General features: G+C 39.9%; 1 protein-coding gene across 4 annotated transcripts in view; it reads left to right on the top strand.

The window, feature by feature from the left end:
* Positions 1-22,735, top strand: part of CACNA2D1 (calcium voltage-gated channel auxiliary subunit alpha2delta 1) — a 3,475,830-nt gene that overhangs the window by 2,346,658 nt on the left and 1,106,437 nt on the right. For all 4 annotated transcript variants that reach the window (XM_044088264.1, XM_044088265.1, XM_044088266.1 and 1 more), the window contains exon 9: positions 12,407-12,457. In XM_044088264.1, the coding sequence (XP_043944199.1) occupies positions 12,407-12,457 (51 nt within the window). The remainder of the gene's footprint in view (positions 1-12,406; positions 12,458-22,735) is intronic.

Raw genomic sequence — 22,735 nt, forward strand, 5'->3', positions numbered from 1 at the left:
TTTGTTGCAGGAGAGTGTAGTGATTTATTTTGTTTAGAATGACAGATTTTTTGGTCTGGTTCCTTAGCTGCCGGTATCATACTTGGTCCATAGGGGCTTTGGTAATATTCCACCTGGCCTAGGCATTGTTTCTTTAGATAGCCACAGTGCAACTGTGGCTTTTACATGGATGGTACTGGTAGGAGCATGGTGGTTAAGGATAGCCAGAAATTTGGTACTGAAGTACTCAACTGCTTCTTGTAATGGGAGTCATTTCAAGACATTCCAACTACATGCTTTGAGTTCTTTTTGGAAGTTGTCAAGGTTAAAGTTCCTGATGTTTCGTATAGTTTTGTAGGTGGGCTGGTTGGGAATGTCAGCTTTGAGCCTAATAATATAGGTAAGGCAGTGATTACTTAGATCACTGGGTAATGTACCTGACTTGTACTTTTGGGGGTGGCTGTTAATATGTATCAAATCGAGGATACTATCTTTGACTCTATTTTTGCTAAATCTGGTGGGGGTGGAAATGATCTGATTAAACCCGTGGAGGTTTAAATGGGTGGAGGGAGTTTCAGAGGAACAGGTGTTCCGATCAATGTTAAAGTCCCCCAAGACAATGGTTTCCTGGGGATAGTTAGAAGCTAGTTAATGGAAAATATTTTATAGAGCATTACAGTGGCGGCTGGTGACTTCAAATTAAAGGAGGGCTGCAGGAGACAGCTGATTGGGTGTGGCCAATGGGATGGGTGTGGTTAACTAGAAAGGGGTGGAGCTATGCTCAAAACCACAACTGGAACTTTAATTAAATACACTGCCCTGGGTGCCAAACAGTCATTACGAGAGTCCAATCAAGACAAAATGAAGTGTAGAAGAAAAAAAATATTTCAATGCATTGGCTACATGACAACTTACTTAATATCCAGATGGAAACAGGTTGTGAAGCATGAAAAAATAAATTACTTTTTAAATACATTACTTGAATGCCAGTCAAAATCAAGTATAAAAAAACAAGCAGCACTCACCTCAAACCACTACTCCTTGCACTGCAGTTCTAATTATAATTTATATTCAGCTTTATAAAATTACCAAGTAACATGCTGAAAGTAGCAATCTCTGTGATACCCCCACTTGTAAAAACGTTTCTTATCTAAAAGACTTGCTGGCTGACACAACTATCTACTTGTTTCATGGGGAAGACATGATCAAAGTAAAAAATGAACAGCAAACAAGAAACAAGCTCAAGATAAATTGTTTAACAGATTCCTGCACAAGTTATGGACCACACATGATAGATTGGCATTCTGTTTAGTTTACGGGTAAAGCCTGCACAGATGACTGCAAGTCTCCAACAAAAGATGACTGCAAGTCTCCAACAAATGTAATGAGCTTCTGAAAATACTGTAATCCTGTCCTTTTATTACAAATACTGTCATATGCATTTCAATACCCAATGCTTATACATTATCTAGTTATGTAAATATTCTCTGCATGGCAACAACGAAAAGGCTTTCAATGCTGGTAATTCTTTAACAGTATGCTTATTAAAGCATACTTTACATCTTACAATCTCCGACAAGCTTACCTGATGGTCATTAAATCATTGCTACTTAAACAGAGCAACAGGGCACTGTGACAGCATGCATTTCCTGAATAATAATAAGTATAAATCAACAGTATAAAAATATGACAGAAAACCAGAACATTCTGCAAAATCAAGGACAGATGAAAAGCCATGGTCGTACTTGTGGTCTACCTTGGATGGGGGAATACTCTGCACACTTACACTGCATAACTGCTCCTTGCCTTCCTTGGACACATCCAGAGCCACTACAATGGGGAGTGGGGTGCAACAAGTATGTCACAATTTGAAATGTCTCTGGCTGACGGTGATGGCTCTGACACTCATACCTCTCAAATTCAGAGCAAGAAATCTGGACAAAGCCATACACAGAACTAGAAGTGGGACACAGGCCCAAAAATAAGGACAATTTTTAAATATTGCTCTTCTTAACTTAGATAATAGAACAGTAGTAGGTCTTGCATTAGTACGAATTTTCTGAAGGGTATGAAATCTGAAACTGAAATGTCTGCCATTATTTTCTAACTTCAATCTTTAATGACTTGCCACTAATTTGCCAGAAAACCACACTTTTATGAAAAACAGACCAAAAATGTGATGCAAAGATATAAAGTTGCCATACAATACAGCTGGGAACCTGTCAAAAAAACGGGACAACTTTTTAATGTTAACACTGTTAACTTGAGCAGCTAACAAAATAAGAGCATCTACATGCATTTCTGAAATAAAAGTAATCTATAACTCTGATCATTACAGTTATATATACTTGTAAACCCTCCACGTTTTCTTCCAAAATTGCCATTTTGAGGAGGAATTATTAGGGGAGAGCAACATATTGAGCTAAAATTGGGGACAATTGAGAGGTTTGGATATTCCTAATTCTACAAAGCAATTTGCACGTACCTCTTAATGCAGGAAATCTGGACAAGGCCAAATATATTGGGGGAACATACAAACACTACTAAAATTTGCTCTTGTATAAACTTAAGACAGTCGATAGAACAGGTCTTGCATTAGCATGCATTTTTCTGAAGGTTATGATGTCTGAAACTCAACGTCTGTCATTTAGTGACTTCATTCCTAAATGATTTGCTAGAAAACCACAAATTTTATGAGGAACAAACCACAAATAAGAAGCAAATATCTATTCATTCTGCAAAACTATGGACAACTGAGAGGTATAGTTCAACCAGGGCTGTCTGAGTTTGCTACCCTTCCCTCCCTCACAAAATCATGGTCGAATGGAACGTCCCCCCTGCAGCCATTCCAATGTCCCATTCCTTGATTATTTTGCCCCATTTACCATAAACACTGTAATGTGCATACTGCTTTACTTCTGTGATGATTTAGATTTGAAAGTTTTATTTTGCATTTTACAGCACAAACCCTAATAGATATCTGTTAAACAAAGCAATGCAGTCTCACAATGAAAATAAACTTAGCATTAAAACTTCTCTGCCCTTGAAACTCAAATGCATTGAAACAGCATTGAAACCCACATTCAAAGAAAATACATTTTGCCAGTGGCAGATAAAGATTAACTTTGGGCGGTTTTCAAAATCATAGGCCCCTTGAACATGAAACATACACATGCTCTTTGATACACCTTCCTGACTGTATTACATTATATTCCTTGTGCAATACAGTACAGTTGTTAGAGGGCATTTTAAATTTATTGTTTTGAACATTTTTCCAGTAAACAATGAAACAAAATGCATGCACCAGTAATGACAAAATTGCCCAGTTCAGAACATTTCCATCATAAAAGTCTACTCAAACTTCTACAGTCCACCAGTATCAGTAAATATGCACAATCTCTGAAGTAGTAAAATCCACATTAAAGAAATCTGTAACTAATAAAGAGTTTGTTGCTAGCAAAGAACTTTATATGTCATTGTTTCATCTACAAATAAAGTGCCTGTTGCCCTTGAAGAATAAAGTGCCTATGTTGCATGCATTAAAAAAATGATAAGCTAGTAATACCGCAATAGGGAATGGATGGCAAACTGATAACAGGTTCATAGTTACTAGGTATCTTTGCTAAAAAGGACTGCAGCATCCACCCCCTTTACAACACAGTACAGTATCAGCAATGCATCTACCTACTGTGGGAGTAGACCCCACAGCCTTCTGCATCAAAAGCAAGTACACTACCTGTTGTACTATTAACAATGCAAGCATACGTAGCATAAGCAGCACTAAACTTTTGTTCCCCTGCAGCTCTCAGCTCCATGTAAAATCTACTCGACACTCAGCTGTATTTCTGAACTTTGCAGCACAATAAATCTGGAAAAAGGGGGGGGGGAGACAAAAGGCCAAACACCAGGGACATATTTTAAACATTGTTTGTATAATGTTGGAAAGTTGCTAGAATAAAACGCTGTGTTACCACCATACATTTCACTGCTATGTCTTGAACCCAGGGGACCCTGTGCAAAACAGTCAGAGAAACATACCACTATGCCAAATCAGCTGAAACAGAGGAAGACAAACTTAAATGGCTACCATTTAGTGAATTCAGTTCGCACCATAGCTGTCAACCTCTTAGTAAAAAAACATCTGAAAAAGCCAATAATGTGGGAATACAGCTGCCAAACATATTCAGTGAATTCAGTTCTCACCGTAGCTTTCAGCCTCTTAGCAAAAAACATGTGGACATAGCCAGTAATGGGGGGAAAACAGCCCAAACATTCAGTGAATTCAGTTCTCACCATAGCTCTCAGCCTTAGCACAAAATATCTGGACAAGGCCAATAATGGGAGAATACAGTCCCAAAAATATGGGCAAATTTCAAATATCCATGTTATAAACTTTGACAATTGCTAGAATAAAAGGTTGTTTTACCATGTACTTTCTGAAGAATATGAAGTCTGAAATTCAAATGCCTGTTATTTTTAAACATTTGTTAACCAGGAAACTAGTCTGACTTGGAACAAAACAAAGCCAATTTTCAGCAGAGCAGGGAGAAACACTCCAGAAACATCTTTGTAAGGGATGGGAAGACATGCAGACTCCACACAGAAGGCACCCCAGCCAAGAATAAAACCAGAGAACCTGTAGCTATCAGGCAACAATGCTACCAGTGCACCACTGCACTACAAACCTTTGCAAGGACAACTGAAGATACAGAAACCACAGATTTTATGAGGAACAGAACAAATATGAGGCAAAAATCTGCAATATTGTACAGACAGTGGTGGGTAGGGAATTCAGGTCCTTGCCACCTGCATCCAAGGTACAGGGTTCAAGCCTGAGTACTTCTACCCACCACTATGTGTTAACAGGGGCATCACACACACACAGACACACACACACACTTCCTAATTGAAGCAGCAAAAAACACCCTTACCTCTCTCCTGATTGAAGCAGCAAAGCTCCATTGTCCAGAACGCACTTGACTGACTTCAATGCTTCCATGCAAGCCACTCCATCATTGTCTGGAAACCCGTGCTCGACTGCAATGCTTCAAAGTCAACTTACCTGTCTCCTGATTGGTTCTGTCTGTGGATCAAGCAGTCCGGAACTCCTCTGTTCTGTGCGGTCATCATCTACCGCACAGATTCCTGAGCATCTGCGGGGCAGAAAATACCTTCCTTGTATCTGGACTACTGACTCAGGCAGTCAGAGTTCGCACAGATTCCTGGGAATCTGTGGGGCAGTCTGAGTGTGTCTGCGCATGCACAGAAGTCCGGTACTCGCAAAAAAGCTTTTTTTTTTAATTTTATGTTTCACAATTTTTATTTAATTTGTTTCTAGGTGGGAGGGCTGCAGTCCTGCAGTCCAATAGCATGAGCCACCCCTGGAGTATTATCATTCTTGCTATGTGGAATATAAATGCAGACAATGTATCTGCATTTATTTTTGTTTATTATTAGTTTGGTGATGAGAATTTCTGCATTGCCAAACTGGGGTGGCTGTTGGGTGTCAATTGTTATTGTTAGAGTAGACTTGTATAGTACAGCTACCCCCACCACCTTTCCTGGAGAGCCGGTCCAGTCTAAGGATGTTGTACTGTGGGGGGATTATTTCATTATCTTTGGTTATTGGTTTTAGCCAGGTTTCTGTGAGGCAGAGGATATCAGGGGAGTGAACAGCTATGAGTCCATTTAGGCTATGGATCTTGTTGTTTAGGCTTCTGATGTTGAGATGACAGACCAGAAATGAAATATTGCTGCCAAGGCATGTGACATTACCTCCTAACCGTGGCAACCTTGTGCACACCTTATTGTTGCTGCAGCAATACTAACATGTACACTTCCATACATGTGCAACATCTGACAAGTCCTATACCTGTTTTGCAGCATTGAGCTGCTTTCCTCCTCCCAGGAAGAGTAATCTAGTATTAGATGGTCAGTCCCAACCCCTAGATGTGCATTGCGGCAAGTCTTTATAACTCTGAAAAAATGTGATCCCACAGTAGGCAGTTTTCTTAGCTGTGAGGAACAGCAGCTCATGGCAAGGCTAACCAGAATGGAGACTGTAGATGACTGGTTTCTTTCCTGTAAGAGAGTTTTCATATATGTATGGCCCACTTCTATACTGGCTGAGTGCATGTTGTCCATCTCTATTAAATGAGAATAGATTTTTCTCACTCTGTACACATGGTACAGATAGGATTATGACCACAGATCAGCACCTCTGCTTTTGGTCACATCATCATGCTTTTTGCACACGGTCTAGCAGCAAATGAGAGTTATAAATATGGATAGTTAGGGTCAAATGGAGACCATGTCCATGCTAATCACCACACATCGATGTGAGCAGTAATGTCTGATATGGAGTGCGATGGCTGTCCAAAAGTCTAGTAAATGCTATGATCCAATTTAACAGCAAAATGGATAAAACTGATGTGAGTTACGAGATGCTCAAGTAATGTGAATGCATCCAAAGGAAAAAAAATGGGGTAAAATCAATTTTTATTTCTGTAGAATACATTTTGTTCAACTGATATGTCATACATACTCAGAAAGAAAAGGTGTTAACAAAGCCACTAATCACACACAGTAAAGCTTTTGAACAGACAGAAATATGAACAGAGGTGCGCTGAGGGCAGGGATATAATTTGTCCCATGCTGACATTGATTACAGAGCCAAATAATGGTCAAATGGTGCCCTAGGCAGGATAATAGGTCGGGGACTCCCCATACACAACCCTCCGCAGCCATTCCAGTGTCCCATTACTTGGCTATCTCTCCCCAATTACCATAAACACTGCTGAAATCACTCAATGTGCATACTGTTTTCTTCTTTACTTCTACAATGATTATTTGGATTTAATTTAAAAGTTTTATTTCACATTTTCTTTCACAAACACTGATAGACATCTGCTAAACAAAACAATACAGTCTCACAATGAAAACAGACTTGAAACCCACATTCTTTGAAAGAGCATTGAAACCCATTCAAGGTAAATGCATCTGTCCAGTGGCAGATAAAGTTTACCTTTGGGCTGTTTTCAAATCATAGGCTGCTTGCACACGTTTAGGAGCATGCATGCATGCATGTGTTTATTCACCTTACTGATTGTATAAAATTATATTCCTTGTATAATACAGCACTACTTGTTAGAGTGTGCTTTAAAATTGTAGTTTTGAACATTTTTCCAGTAAGCAATGAAACAAAATGTATGAACCAATCATGCCAAAACTGTCCAGCTCAGAACATTTCAACCGTAAAAGGTCAGTCAAACATTTCATTACAATCCACTAATATCAGTCAATATGCACAACCTCTGCAGAAGTAAAAGTCATCTGAATAATTCAACATTACAGAGATCTGTAACTAATGAAGAGGTTGTTGTTAGAAAACAACTTTATATTTCAGTGTTTCATCTACAAATTTAGTGCCTGCTACCCCTGAAGAATAAATTGCCTATGTTTCATTAAAAAATGATAAGCTGGTAATGTTGCAGTGGAGAATGGGTGGTAAATTGACAACAGGTTCATAATTACTAGGCATTTCATCCAAAGGAGGATGTGCCCTGGACTCCAACACCCTACCCTCTTTAAATTACAACACAGGATCAACAATCCATCTACATAGTGGTGGAGTAGAACCCACAGCTCTCTGCATCAAAAGCACGCATGTTACCTGATGTGCTACTAATAATGCTTTAAAAGTCCTTAGCACAATAGTGATACCATTTGCTAAACAAAACATTTGCACACTATAAACAGACTTAGTAAGAGCAGCACTAATGTTCTCCTCCGTTCACACTCACAATCCCCACATATAACTCAATTCTTTGTAAATGCAATTAGCAGTCAATTCTTTGAAAAATGCAGTTGACACTTAAATCCTTAAAATGCCCCTAAAACTCACTTTTTTAATAGCTTGGTGGTTGGGGTAGAGGGATCAGGCTCATTTCCTTTAACTAAGGTACAGGGTTTGAGCCTGAGCAAATAACTAACCACCTGCTGTCCCTAAATGGGGCATTTCACACCCAGTCTGTGTGATGATTCATACACAGATGTAACAGATGTGTGGGACTGGATACAGAAGGTGTTCTTAAAGAAGAATACCCATACAAACAAAGTGATTTTTAGCATATTTATTGAACTGGCATAGTATGAGCCCTATAAATATGAGTATTTAAGATCCCCTAAATGGATTCTCATTAATTTAGACATTAGTAAGTTAGTCAGGAAATCTTCATATTATTTATTTCTGTGGTTTCCATTACTTTTTTGTGATGTGAACAGTACCACTGACAATAGTTACTATATGAGGAATTTCTAGTCCTTAATTATTTTCATGGCTTTTAGATGTTATCTTTCAAAGACTGAGATACCACCACCAATCCCATTGCTTATGCAAACTTCAAAGGACTGGAGTATATTGGAATATACTTAATTGTTGACTCTTGTGGCATTTTCACATGTGTGCACATGTGCATGTATGTGTGACTGCGTGTGTGTGTGTGTCTATCTATACACTATATGTAGATAGAGAGATTGAGTGAAAAAGAAAGTCTCTCCCTATATTTGGCTTCATCGACCATACTAAGTACACTCCTATAACATTGTTCTTTGCAGGGCCAAGCCCCCCTGCACACCTGCATGTGGAGAGCTACTCTGCCACACTCTCTGCTAATTATAGATGAGCTGCCTTGCACTACCTTACTCATGTGTCCTATCCCTAACCATCCCTGCCCTTAACCCTATCCTTGCCCCTAACCTGACATTACATTGCAGTACTAAAAATGTTTCCCCTAATAGTACCATTACACAAGACAAAAGGACAAGAACACACACAACACAAAACATGCACAACACTGAATCCATCCCCTCACCTAAATCTTACTCTTCAGTCATTCACACCGTCTCAACCACCACCTATTCATTCAAACATTAATTTTCCCTGTACTGTTCCTTACCTATGCCGTATAAAACTAAATTTGACCATATGTGATTCACAGAAATGGGATTCATTCATGTATGCATTCTCTCTTTCTTACACCCACAAAAACTTCAGTTCTAAATGTGTATTCTACCTTTGAAGTACAATGAAATATATGAAATATGTGTGGCACTAAATGTGAACTACATGTGGATGAGGGGAAATCCTGTCCGCATGAAAATTAGAAGTTGAAAAAAATGTTTTTATGTATATACCATCTCTGAGACTGCACAATGCCCAGGGAAGGGGCATATTCCCAACCCTGGAATCTACATTGACAACCAAAGTGTGGCAACAAAACAGATATCAAGATTTGCAAGGTTTGTACAGGTTTTGTCAATATATAAACTATGTTTATTTTTTTAATCTAATTTGTAGATATGACAGATCTAGTGGTCTGACAGGGCAGTTAGTGCAGAACATTACTAACAAGGCTTAATTCGTCATAACACTAAATGTCTTGACATTTCTATGAATCTATAAATGTTTTAAGGCTCCATGCTTCTAACAACTGTGAGGCTGCTTCCTGAGTCTATGATTTGATTTGTTTTCATTCTGTATTGTCTACTCTGTGACTGTTCAAGTCAATTGTTCAGACAGTGCTCCTAGGTTAAATCTGACAAGGTCCATGTAGACTGGTGCTCTACCTCAGGTAACTAAAAACAAACAAACTGATAAAACAAATTAAACAAACAAATAAATAAATAAAAGAAGTCTAATTATACTGTGGGGAAGGAAAATTTCCTTTTTAATACTTGGACGCCCTTAGACAAAAGTGAAGTTCATTGGATGTAGAGGAGTTTGGCTAGTTGCGCCTCTCACTTTTAGCTGATAGAGAACAAATGCCTGTCAGTGGATGCATGCATTTAGCCACTGACTGACCATTATTGGTGTCCAAGTGCCATTTTAGGGAATTAGAAGATTTCTTTAAGCAGGAGTCCATTATTCCCCACACATAACATGGTGTACGATAATCCCACCCTATAGTGTTAATATCTGAGCAGTAAGGCCATCTTAGATTTTTCTTTTTAATGTGAGCAGTGACAGTATCGGAATACCCTTCATTCTCATTGTCGCAGTTTCCTGATATACTAAAGGTGTGCATGTCCCCCAGACCCAGAGATTGCCGATCTCACACACCTGTCGACAATCTGCGTGATTATCATCTACTAGTAAACATGCAAATATGAGAGTAAAAATAGTAAACTTTTTAACATAAAAAGAAATAATTAAGATCTGAGTGCACCACTCCAGAATATTTACACATAAGCATATAATGAAATAAGGGTCAGTAGTTACACAGGATAAGGCAACTACATATCATTACAAGAAATGCAGCACAAGCATACAACAAAACGCATTTAAACAGAGTGAACGCATTAAACGCAACACAATGCAGCACGGACAGCAAAATAAAATAAATTACATATTAGTAAAGCTAATATAAATTAAAAATAGAATTAAAAATAAAGATATGTATTCTTAAATGCAAGCCTACACCCATTATAGCACCAAACGGTCTTAGGTGTGACTTTAAAACACCAGTGAAACGAGACAGGATCAAGAAACAAATCCCATGTTGCTCCTTCAGTCTTGTCCCGCTTCTTATCAGCTTCTTCAGTGCTGGGCCTGCTAATCAAAGCAAATTGGGCTAGATCTTACTCAGGGCTAAATCCCTCTGTATCAAAGAGCAGACATAAATACATTTTGAAGAATATGACATTTTACTCGGTTAGTTCTCACTTTGTATCCTTCATTAATACACAGCCTTTAACTACGTTACTTGGATTTCTGTACTTTTCCATATTTGTAACTCTGTTGTTCTGCATTTTGATTTCTATGTTTGCATTTATGTTCTCACCAGGCTAAACTTAAAAATTGTCCATGTGGCTCAATGTTCTACCGCAGTCAACAAGGGAATGAATGAATGAATAAATAAATTAATGTTTTATTTCTGTATGCACTATTAGTGTGTCCTCAGTTTCCTTGTGCATTCTAATGCATCTACTAGCAAATAACCCCAAGAGACAACAGTGATCATTGCTGACAAGACAAAAATGCAACAGTAACAAAAACACCATGTAAATCACAAGGACACCAGTGAAGTACAACAAAATACAAAACAGATAAAAGTAACCTAGGCATCTTTGATGTATAGTAAGAGTTAACAGTCAGATATACCCTGTGAGTCAGAAAGGCTGCCACCAGCATGAAGAGTGTCTGCATGTGTTTGTGTAGTGATTGTGTGTGTGTGTGTGTGTGTGTGTGTGTGTGTGTGTGTGTGTGTGTGTGTGTGTGTGTGTGTGAGACTAATGAGCCCTGACTGTAATATGAAAGTAGGTGGCAGTAGATACCAGGCACACTTTTTCAATATTACTGACATCATTAATAGAACAACAAATTTTGCAACAAGAAGCTGCAAATGAAAAATTAGAAATAAAAAAATTCACTGTCTGGCATTATTCACTGACTGTAATGACTGAAGAAGGGAAAGAACAGTTTAACTTTTGAAGTCATGATTGCTCTGTGACACCAGGACAGTTGAGAGTAATGGAGATGCATGCATGTGTGTGTGTGTGTTAATATATTTACATGTGTAGGGAAATTAATAAGTGGGGTGCCTGTGCCAAAGAGATACATGGGTTTCTGTCAATGATTACCACAGCAAAGTACTTGTTAGTGGTTCCAGTAATTACTAAGCAGTTCAGAGACATGCACATTAGCTGATAACATCTCTCCTTGTCAAAACTTATGTGTCTCTGAATCACTTATTTCCATGATCGCATTAAAGGGCCTTTTTGCCATAGCCTTACAGCTCGCAGTTGGGCCTCTTTTGGAATTCTGGCTGTAATGTATACAGAGTTAAAAGAGACTGATGAATGCTAATCCTTTTCATGTATGCATTTGTTTCAGTCACAGCTAAAATTACTGCATATGGATAATAAGTGCATTCATTGTATGCATTACACTAGTCACTTCAGATAAGTCATAGGTTAATAGGTTAGTATTAGGCTAACTGTCCTTGTGAGCCATTTTAAGCCTAACCAATTACCCGATGTGAGAATCAAACACTGCACCTTGTTGTTTGCAAGGGAAACAGCCAACCTCCCACCCTACCATTATCGAGACTTAAAGGGATGTTGTCTGCCTGTGTTTGAAATTGAGCATGGCTTCTTTAATTACATCACAGAAATCTGTTGAGTGCAAACTTAATTTGTACTATACTCACACAAAGTTGTATACAGATAAGCTTTTACAGTTATGTACGTTATAAATGATAAAGTCTTTATCTGCTCTGCATGGATAGTTTTTCTTGAGTTTTATAACCTGTGTATACTGTGCTCCATTTAGTCTTTCATCTGGAGCAGAAGCTGTTTCTTAAAAACAAATATGCACTTCTATAGTACATTTTCGAATGTTTATGTACATTTCTATTTATTTCTATAGGTATATCCAGGGTGCTGCCTCCCCAAAAGACATGCTGATTCTTGTGGATGTGTAAGTAATTCCTTTGAATTGTAATAATTTAACTAGTATGTAGTTTAGGGATTGCCAATGTTCATTTAATCTGGATGAGCTGGTATAACAGTGGTTATGGTGGGCACTGTAGCATTTTACAAGTAGCCTTGAATTTAATGCCATTCAGGCTGTGTTGTCTGTTTTCCCTGTAGTCTTTGTTTATGTCCACATAACCTGAATCTGATTCGGAGTCTGCTTTATAATAAACCGTGGGCTTGGCTTATAACAATACTAACCTCAAAACAGTGTTTAAAAGGCTCTTAGTTTTTCCCTAAGTTATTCATAAATGACCAAAACGATCTATTATGTTCCTAAATGGTCAAAGCCAATTGTTTATAATTTTGCTTATATGCTTCTGAAAGAAATAATTTGAAAAGAATGAATTGTTACTTTTCTGCTGCATCCACTAGGCTGCTTTATATGTTTATTACCCTAGTCGGATATATGTTATTTTCAGCCAAAGACAGGGTGAAATATCAATAAATCTCTACTTGGTTATAAGCAGAAAAGAACCATTTGCAAGACTGTGTAATTCCTAGATAGTTTCTAGTTTTGGTTTATACCTTTCATCAGTCAGTTGCAACCTTACAACTTCTCTCATTTATTTTCCCAGCATCTCACCTTTTAAAATGAAGCTCCTGTACTGATTTGTGGAATTGCAACAAATTACATTAGGCCTGAGAGTCAGGCAAGCAATACCCTTGCCTCTTATTGTGATTGATAGGAAAGTAGCAGCCATTTTCACTGCAGTTTCCCCAGAGCACACTGGTATTAGACTTTTATAGGTAGAGCTGTACTTTTATTAATTTTTCAGTCTACCTTTCATTCTGCCTTTCAGGACTTAAAGTCCTCATTGAAAGGTTCTAAAGTAAGACTTCGTAAATTTGTTTTGACACATCTGAAGATTTCAGAAGCAGTAGTGTATTTGAAGAAAAAAGCTAATATATTTTCTAGCCTGCAAAATGTTTTTGACCTGTTTTTATTTCACTTTTTTTATAGCGGTTTTATGATTTGTTATTATGATTGTTAAATAAAGAGATTTTTTTTATTCATTTTTCTTTTTCTGTTTTGTAAGCGGGAATCCGGTTAATGATATAGTATTGCAGGGGTTTCTCTTTCTGGTATATCTTTAGTCACCGGTATATCTACAGGTAGCTGTAATGAAATTCCCCAATCATCAGTACCCCTGAGACTAAGATAGTGTGTAACATAATGACAATCAGGGATTTCCATAAGAAGTCACTCTCACTGTGTTTTTAAGTATGCACAAGCACTGATTCTTTTGTTTTGGGAGACTTCTCCCCGTTCTTCCACTTAATGCAGTCATGAAATTAGTACATACAGATTGTAGGACGGGGGTCTTGCACCTCTGCAAAAATAACTGCAGTTAAATTTTTCATCTTTCTGAGTTTTGAGGATTTGTTTTCAGCATATTGATTTCTCAGTATTTAGTCATTCAGCGCTCTGTACTAGAAATGCAATCACTTATATAATGATTGAATATCACGTGGCAGACGTGAAAACATATGGCATAAGTTCATAATTCCATGTTTTACTTCTCTCATGGTGTTGTGCTGTAGCAAGCAGGAGTCAGGAGAACATTTACAAACACAGAACAATGCTGTCATAGAAGGCATACCAATCTGGTAAGGGCATCTATATTAGCTTTAGAAATGGATTGAGGATTTGTTTATGGGATACTAACCATTTTTGTCCTGTTCTTATTGCCTAGCCTTAAATTCACTTTGAAGTGACTAGAGAATGAGCAGTAAACTGTAACCACAGTTTTCCTGTCTTAAAAGTAAATAAACGCCATCTGCATTCTGCTTCCAAATTTTTAACCACCACTGTCAAGCAAAAGTAACTGATAGTGTCATTCGTAGATTAACAAGGACAGTTACAATTGAGATTCAGGGAGCATTTGCAATTTGCTAGAAGGATGAATGGCATTTGCTAGCAAAGGTTTTTAATGAATGAGTAAGGATGTGTTAGATAGAGCTTGATTATCCAACTAGCAAACATTGTTATTGTGGTAGGAGTTACAACTTGTGGTACTTTCAACTACAACAAGCTAACACTTCACTGTAGCAGTCCAACAATTGATTGTTTCTTTGAGCTCAGCACTTGTTCAGAGCTCATTGTAAGCACTAAATAAGCTGCAAATTACTACAGCACTCAACCTTCCGCACTTGCCTAGAGGAAAACAGTTTTTAATACTTGTTAAATAAGCACCTATCCAGGCATGTCTAAAGGTCAGCTTGCAATGTTTCCTCCTGTCTACCTGATGAATCTGGGCATCTTGGGGCAAGTCAGCAATTGTCTCATGTACACAGACAATCCTCTCCTCCTACCACCCAACACTACAACCTGTGAGAGATGCACTTATATAACCAAACTGGAATCAAAGCTCTCTTCACCGAAGACTGGACTAGACAGTCAAGAGGAGAAGGTAAACACTTGCACCACACCACACTCATCACATAGTCCCTCAATACCTACACCACCAAAATACACACATAGAAGCAGAATACACACACCTACATTCACGGAGGCTCTCAATAAAAATCTGCCCAAACAACTGAGACCTCCAAAGCAAAAATGCAAGCAAGCTTCACCCCCCCAACATGACCCAAATAACACATAGCCCATAAACTCAGTGTGCCACTCAACTGCAGCCCATAAGGCATAACGTACCCAACACTCTAGTCATAGGTGACTCTATAGTCAGGCACACTGATGTTCCACTCACCAGGCTAAACAAAGAGACCTGGTTTAAAGCTCCAGAGAGCACCCCTACATTACCAGGCTATAGTTCATACCACACCTTTCGGCCACCTAACCCGGACCGAAACACTAATGGGGGGGGGGGTTGGGTGCAGATGAACAATAGAGGTATGACTGCTGAATCCTACACAAATGCACTTTATAAGCACTTACACGAGTGCATGGATCATGCTATCCCTAACAGAGGAAGCCAATCTGGTGGTGGTCGGCCATAAACAAACTTTATAACAGAAGAAAGAAACTGTTGCAAAAAAGACTAAAATCCCATGATTGGAGGAACTTCCTGGTCAGCCTCAGTAAGAAGCTGAGATCCCTCATAAAATCATCCAAAGCTAATTATGAAAACAAAATTGCCACTGATTCTAAAGACAACCACAAAGCATTCTATAGCTATGTTAAGAATCTCAATGACAACACCCAGATCTGCTCTGAGTTACAGCACAATGGCACTAAATATACAGAATCAATTGATATTGCCAGCATCCTGGCAGATAGGTTCAGTGCTAACTTTACTCCCCTCTCACCCCTTAAAGGGCCCATCTCTATAACGGAAGAATGCAAAGATCCTGTAATCACGGCTACACAGGTAAAAACTTCACTCTCCAAAGCCAAGAACACAACATCCATGGGACTTGACAACATCCCAGGCTGCATGAACTACAGAATGAATTGGCACCCCACCTAAGTACCACGTTCAATCATAGCCTCACGTCAGGTTTTGTGCCCATTTGAATGACGCACTGCAACAGTTATCCCACTCCACAAAGGGGGAGCCAAGACAGAACCCCCCATTAGCCTGACAAGCCTGGTCTTCAAGGCCATGGAATGTATCATCATGGAACTCATAAACAAAGACAATGGTAATCTCCAAACTCTGGACCCCACACAGTTCGGGTTTGTAAAAGGCAGATCATGTCTCCTAAACCTGATAAACTTCTTTGAAGCATTCACCAAAGCCACAGATGAGGGTAAGTTGGTTCACACAACCTATCTAAGTCTCACCAAGGCTTTCAACACCATACCCCACTCTGGAATTATAGATAAATGCACTAAGCTAGTTATAAATCCCTGTGTCACAAGATGGGTTGCCAACTAGCTTACTGACAGAACCCTCACTGTGAAAGTAGCAGACTCCAAATCTGACTTCAGACCAGTAACAAGTGGAGTACCACAGGGTTCATTCCTGGGTCCTCTCCTGTTTGGTATCTACTTCTCTGAAGTACAGGCTAACACAGAAGGTCTTTAGCTAACTAAGTTCGTAGATGACTCCAAACTAGGAGCTATAATCAAAACTCCTAACGATGTGGACATCCTACAAAAGGGCCTCACTGAGACAGATGCCTGGTATCAAAGCCATGGCCTCAAGCTCAATGCCAAAAAGTGCATTGTGATCCCCTTTGGTAAAAACTCTGTACCCATGAACTACCACATAGGCGGTAGTCTACTTAACACTGAAAGTGTGATAAGAGACCTTGGGACACAGGTAGACAGTAATCTCTGCTTTGATAATCACATCGCCACAGTGGTCAGGAAATTAGTCTATGTGGCACACCTCATCACAAAAGGTTTCTCATCCAGAAAAAAAAAAGTGGTCATTGTTCCGCTCTACTCATAACTCATTAGACCCATCATAGAGTACAATGCCCCTTTTGGTATGTACCTCACAAGAGATCTACAACAACTGGAAAGGCTGCAGAAATACCTCCCAAAGAGGATTACTGGCCTCAAACAGATGCCCTACACAGATCGTCTCAAAAAACTCCAGCTTTACTCTGTTGTATATCACCTACTCAGAGGTGATCTCTGCCTAACATACAAAGCTATGTCAAACCCGGAGCTGTTGGACATGCTCCACTTAAAGAAATCCCAATCCCTCCGAGCTACATGCTCTAGGGATCTAAACCTTGTTACCACAATAAAAAGAACATGCTGGAGGGATAGATTCCTGTCGCAGAGACTTCCCATACTCTGGAACAGACTACCTATCTATGTCAAACAGAGCTCCTCATTAGCACTCTTCAAGAAAAATCATGATGATTGGATGGGAAATAGGAAATTCACCCTGGGGATCACTTCTGTGGCTTTGCTTGACAGGGGCACAGGAAAATAATTTTCTTGGGTGGCAAAAGCCAGGGTACCTTTTTGGCTAGGCTTATATAGGCCCTAGGGCCAATAGCCTAATACCTACCTATGAACCTATGCAGTAATGGCATTTTTAACAGTATGGAGATTGAGGGTTGGGAAGAGGAGTAGACACTTGTGATTACTTTAAACTCATGTGCTGCAATGATATTTAAAATAGTACAGTAACAGGGGGATGAACCAGAATACAGCAAGGACCCAGGGATATGGCATGAGACTGAGACCTTCTATGATGGTCAAGAGAGACAGAAAGGAGACATCTGGGTTGTACTGCAAATAGAGGGACAGATAAGGGTATTATGGTGTGTGTGTTTGAATATGCACGTGTGTGTGTGTGTGTGTGTGAGTGTGTGTGTGAGTGTGTGTGTGTGTGTGTGTGTGTGTGTGTGTGTGTGTGTGTGTGTGTGTGCGCGTGAATGTAGGAAGAGTGAGTGAGGGGGACAGGGATGCCTCTACTACACAATATGGCCACAGCAGTAAACTACAGTGGGAAGTTCTGATCTACACATCATGGTAGTTAAGTGATATTAATATGCATGCAGTAAGAAATAAGGTCTTTCATCATGGCTATCATGTCTGTGAATCACAAAATACAGCATCTCATTAGTAGGCTGTTTTACTTCTGACCTTAATGCAACATGGTAGGGCATTATGAATCTTCGAGGTAATGTACTGAGTACATAAGAGAAAAGCAGATGACACAGTCTTGCAAAAATAGTACTTTTCTGGTTTCTTCTGGAAGATGTTCAGCTTGTTACAGTAGTGCTTGGTTTTGAAGTCTCCAATAGTAGTAGTTAAATGGAACTTTGAAAGGTACATGGACATCCAGAAGCCATATGGCTGAAAAACTTGATGTCATCCTGAGGTCATTTGCTTATATCCCATGTGCCTTTATTGCAGGAGGATTAAGATATCACACTGTGAAAACCCGAGCTTGGCTAGGTGTTTCTTGTACTTTTTACTAAATGGTTTCTCTGTGTGACGTTCTTACTCTTTTGTTTAACCCTTTGAAAGGTAATTCAGAAAATGAAGTTTTACGGTAGCAAGCATACAGCTCTAAAACTGTATTACAGCAGCAGGCATGCTGAAAGGGGATTAAGTGAAAGTGAATAAGTTTGAAGATTAAATTTTCCTGCAAACTGAAGAGAGCCCAGCCATGAATGTAATAAAATGGTATGTGCATTTGGTAAAACTGATTGTGTTTTATTTATTACTATTTTTAGAATATGCCATTTCAGTCTGTTTAGGGAGACAAGATCTACTGGATTACTGTCTGGTATTGAGCTACAACCATCTAAATGGAAACACAAAAAAAAAAAAAAATATATATATATATATATATATATATATATAAATGCGATAAATAGGCATGATTATGTGTGTGTGTGTGGGGGGGTACATATACATGCATTGTATGTATGTATATAGAGAGAGATAGAGACAGAGACAGATATAGATAAATGTAAAAAAAAGGTCCCGTAGTAAATAAATTAAGTATATGATTTCCTACTAAACATAGTGCTATTTCACAATCATCAATGTATGAAAACATTATGAGAGGTATGCATATTACCCCAGTGACAGATAGGCATTATTTATTTATTTATTTAACATTTGTTGACAGGAAAGTCCAACTAGGACAGAGTCTAAATTCAGCAGAGGCCTGGGAGAAACACTCCAGATGCATGTGTTTTAGATTGTGGGAGGAAAACAGAGTATCCAGAGGAAACCAACACAAACGCAAGAAGAAACACTCCAGATGCATAACATTGGAAACCCATGTGAATGCAAGGAGGACATGCAGACTTTAAACAGAAGGCACCACAGCCTAGAAATGAACTGGATAACCTCTTGCTGTGAGGTCATAACATTAACAGCTGCACCACTGTGCTGCATTCAGGCCAATAAGTTAGATGTATATATATATATATATATATATATATATATATATATATAAAGATATGTATATATACATATATATATATATCTATATATATATATAGATATATATATATATATATATATATAGGTTCATAGGTTCATAGGTTCATACTAGGCTATCTGCCCTAGGGCATTTATAAGCCTAGCCAGAGTGTGTGTGGCTTTCACCACCCCTTAGGATGAGAATACTATACCCATTAGTTTGCTGTGCCTCTGTCCAGCAGTGATACAGAGATGATTCCCGGGGTAAACCTACGATCTCCCATCCACTCGTCAAGATTTCTCTTGAACAGAGTCAGTGAGGGGCTCTGCCTCACATGGACTGGGATTCTGTTCCATAGTGTAGGGAGTCTCTGGGTGATGAATCTGTCCCTCCAGCACGTCCTATTTATATCCGTGTTGAGGTTTAAGTCTCTTGCTCTCGTGGCTCTGGTGGATTTGGATTTTTGAGGTGGAGCATGTCCATTAATTCCGGGTTGGACATGGCCTTGTATGTCAGGCACAGATCACCTCTGAGCAGGCGGTATGCGACTGAATAGAGCTGGAGTTTTTCAGTCGGGCATCGTATGACATATGTTTGAGCCCCTTTATCCTTTTGGTGAGGAACTTTTGGGGTCTTTCCAACTGCTGCAGGTGTCGGGTAAGGTACATTCCGAATGGGGCGTTGTACTCAATCATTGGTCTGATAAGTGAAGAGTACAGGGGTACAATGACCTCTCCTGATCTGGATGTGAATCCCTTCATGATCAGGTGGGCAATGTAGAAGGTCTTCCTAACCACTTTGGCAATGTGAGTGTCAAAAGAGAGGTTACTGTCAACTTGGGTCCCCAGGTCCCTGATAACTTCTTCCGTGTTTAATGGATTACCACCTATGTGGTAATTAGGGGTTACCTTGTTTTTCCCAAAGGGTATGACTATACATTTTTGGCATTTAGCTTAAGGCCATGGCTCTGGTACCAGTTATCCATTTCTATGAGACCTTTCTGGAGGATGTCTGTGTCTGATGGAGTGTCAATTATGGTGCCCAGTTTGCAGTCATCTGCAAATTTTGTCAGCCACAATCCCCTATGTTTGCCTGCACTTCAGAAAAATAAATGCCGAACAAGAGGGGGCCCAGGACTGAGCCCTGTGGGACACCGCCGTGACCGGCTTAGAGTCTGACATGGCACCAGCAACTCTAACCCTGTGTGTTCTGTCCTTGAGCCAGTTTGCAACCCATCTTGTGACATATGGGTTTACATCTAAGCTGGTGAGCTTTTCTATGATGCCCGAGTGGGGTATTGTGTCGAATGCTTTTGCTAGGTCAAGGTAGGCTGTGTGAACTGCCTTACCCTCATCAATGGCCTTAGTGACTGTTTCGAAAAAGTCGACCAAGTTCAAGAGGCAGGATCTGCCCTTGACAAAACCAAATTGGGTAGGATCCAGTGTCTGTAGGTCCCCAATGTCTTTATTTATGAGTTCCATTATGATCCTCTCCATAGCTTTGCAGACAAGGCTCGTCAAGCTTATGGGGCGGTAATTTCCAGGGTCCGTAGAAGCACCGCCTTTGTGGAGTGGGGCCACAGTTGCCGTACGCCATTCTTTGGGTACGTATCCTGTAGTAAGGCTAAGATTAAACAGCAGCCTTATGTGTGGGTTTAGTTCCTCATTGAGATTGTGTAGCACACAGCCGGGGACACCATCCGGTCCCATTGATGCTGTGTTTTTTGCTTTAGAGAGAGCAGCTCTCACCTGGGCATCTGAGATGTTTGGGAGGCTAGACTCTGGTGGGATAGATATTTCTCCTTTGGGGGAGGGAGAAATTTGCACTGAACCTGTCTGCCAGTATGTTGGCAATGTCTGTGGGTTGAGTGATTTTTTTATCATTTTGGACTAATTCTGAGCATATCTGGGAGTTTCCACCCAGGTTTCTAACATAGCTAAAGAAGGCTTTATGATTGTCTTTTGTGTCATTAGCGATTTTTCTCTCAAAGTTGGCCTTGGATGATTTTATGAGTGATCGTAGTTTTTGCTAGTATTGATCAGAGATGCCTTCCCATTTAGGGATTTTGCTCTGTCATGTAGTAGCTTTCTCCTCTTGTTGTAGAGTTTGTTTATGGCTGGAGTCCACCAGACCGGGCGCCTGCCTTTGGTGGAAAAGGTCTTGATTTTATTAGGGATTGCTTGATCCATACATTCCTGGAGGTGCTCGTAGAAGGCATTTGTAAGGGTTTCAGCAGCGTGGGTTGTGGTTTCCACTGGCTCAGGGGCCTTGAAGGATACCACTCCAGTCTTAAGAAGTGTGAAGTTTGCTTTTGAGAGGTTCTTCACTGTGGTCTTTTTTGCTGGGGGTGGTGGCGGGATGTGGATCTCCAGTGAGATTAATTTATGGTCTGATCTCACCAATGAGGGATATACTTCGGGTGTGGAGCATTTTGTCCCCATGTTTGTGATGATCAGGTCTAGTATATTTTCTCCTCTTGTGGGAATGGTGACTAGTTGTTCCATAGCATTTGAGTTTATGAACTCAAGGAACCTTTGGGCTAGGGTGTTGGGGCTTGAGTAATGTTCCCAGTCTATGTTTGGGTAGTTGAAGTCACCCAATATGATGGTGTTTGGAGAGACATTTATACTCTCCAGTGTCTTCAGGAAGGCTGTGTGGGTTTCCTGAGTTTGAGAAGGTGGTCTGTAGCATGTTACAAACAGTAGGGCAGTTTTACCTATGGTTAATTGCACCTGGATGGTCTCCGATGCTTCGTGCGTTGCCACTAACCTGGAGGTGTGGGAATCCTTTATGAATATGGATACTCCCCCTCCTTTTGTAGTTCGGTCCGGATTTTGGGGTCGGAACGCATGATATGAGGTATAACCTGATAGTGCTGGGGTGCTCTCAGGAGCCTTGAACCAGGTTTCAGTCACAGCACAAACATCGATGTTCTCCATACTGAGGAGGGCTTCGAGGGCATGCATCTTGAGGTTTAGACTTCTGGCATTGAGCAGTATTACCCTTAGGTTTTCTCCATTTTTGTTTTCTAGGGCGGTAGGTTTATCATTTGAGCCTTGCCTAAAAAAGGCACTATGGGGGTTGCAAGAGCCTTTGCCAATATCTGGAAGCCCAGGGGTGACAGGTGCAAGCCGTCCCTTGCGAAGCAGCGTGGCTTGTCAAGCATGTCATCCCAGGCAGACAGACATTGGATCCTTAGAATGACACCAGTAATTAAGCCAATTATTAAAGCTGATCATTTTGTCTCTGTATTGTGGCATCATTCTTGGTGAGGGTAGGATACTGCTCAGGGTCAGGGTCATACCGGCCTGGGCTACATAATCTGAGAGCTCCTCTATGTCTCTTTTCATGTAGTCCAGGGAGGTGCGTCTCAGGTCGTTCACACCGGCATGGACAATGACTGAGTC

This window comes from Protopterus annectens, chromosome 11.part0 (assembly GCF_019279795.1).
Source record: "Protopterus annectens isolate FY-2018-M chromosome 11.part0, PAN1.0, whole genome shotgun sequence".
In the NCBI taxonomy this organism is placed as follows: Eukaryota; Metazoa; Chordata; order Ceratodontiformes; family Protopteridae; genus Protopterus; species Protopterus annectens.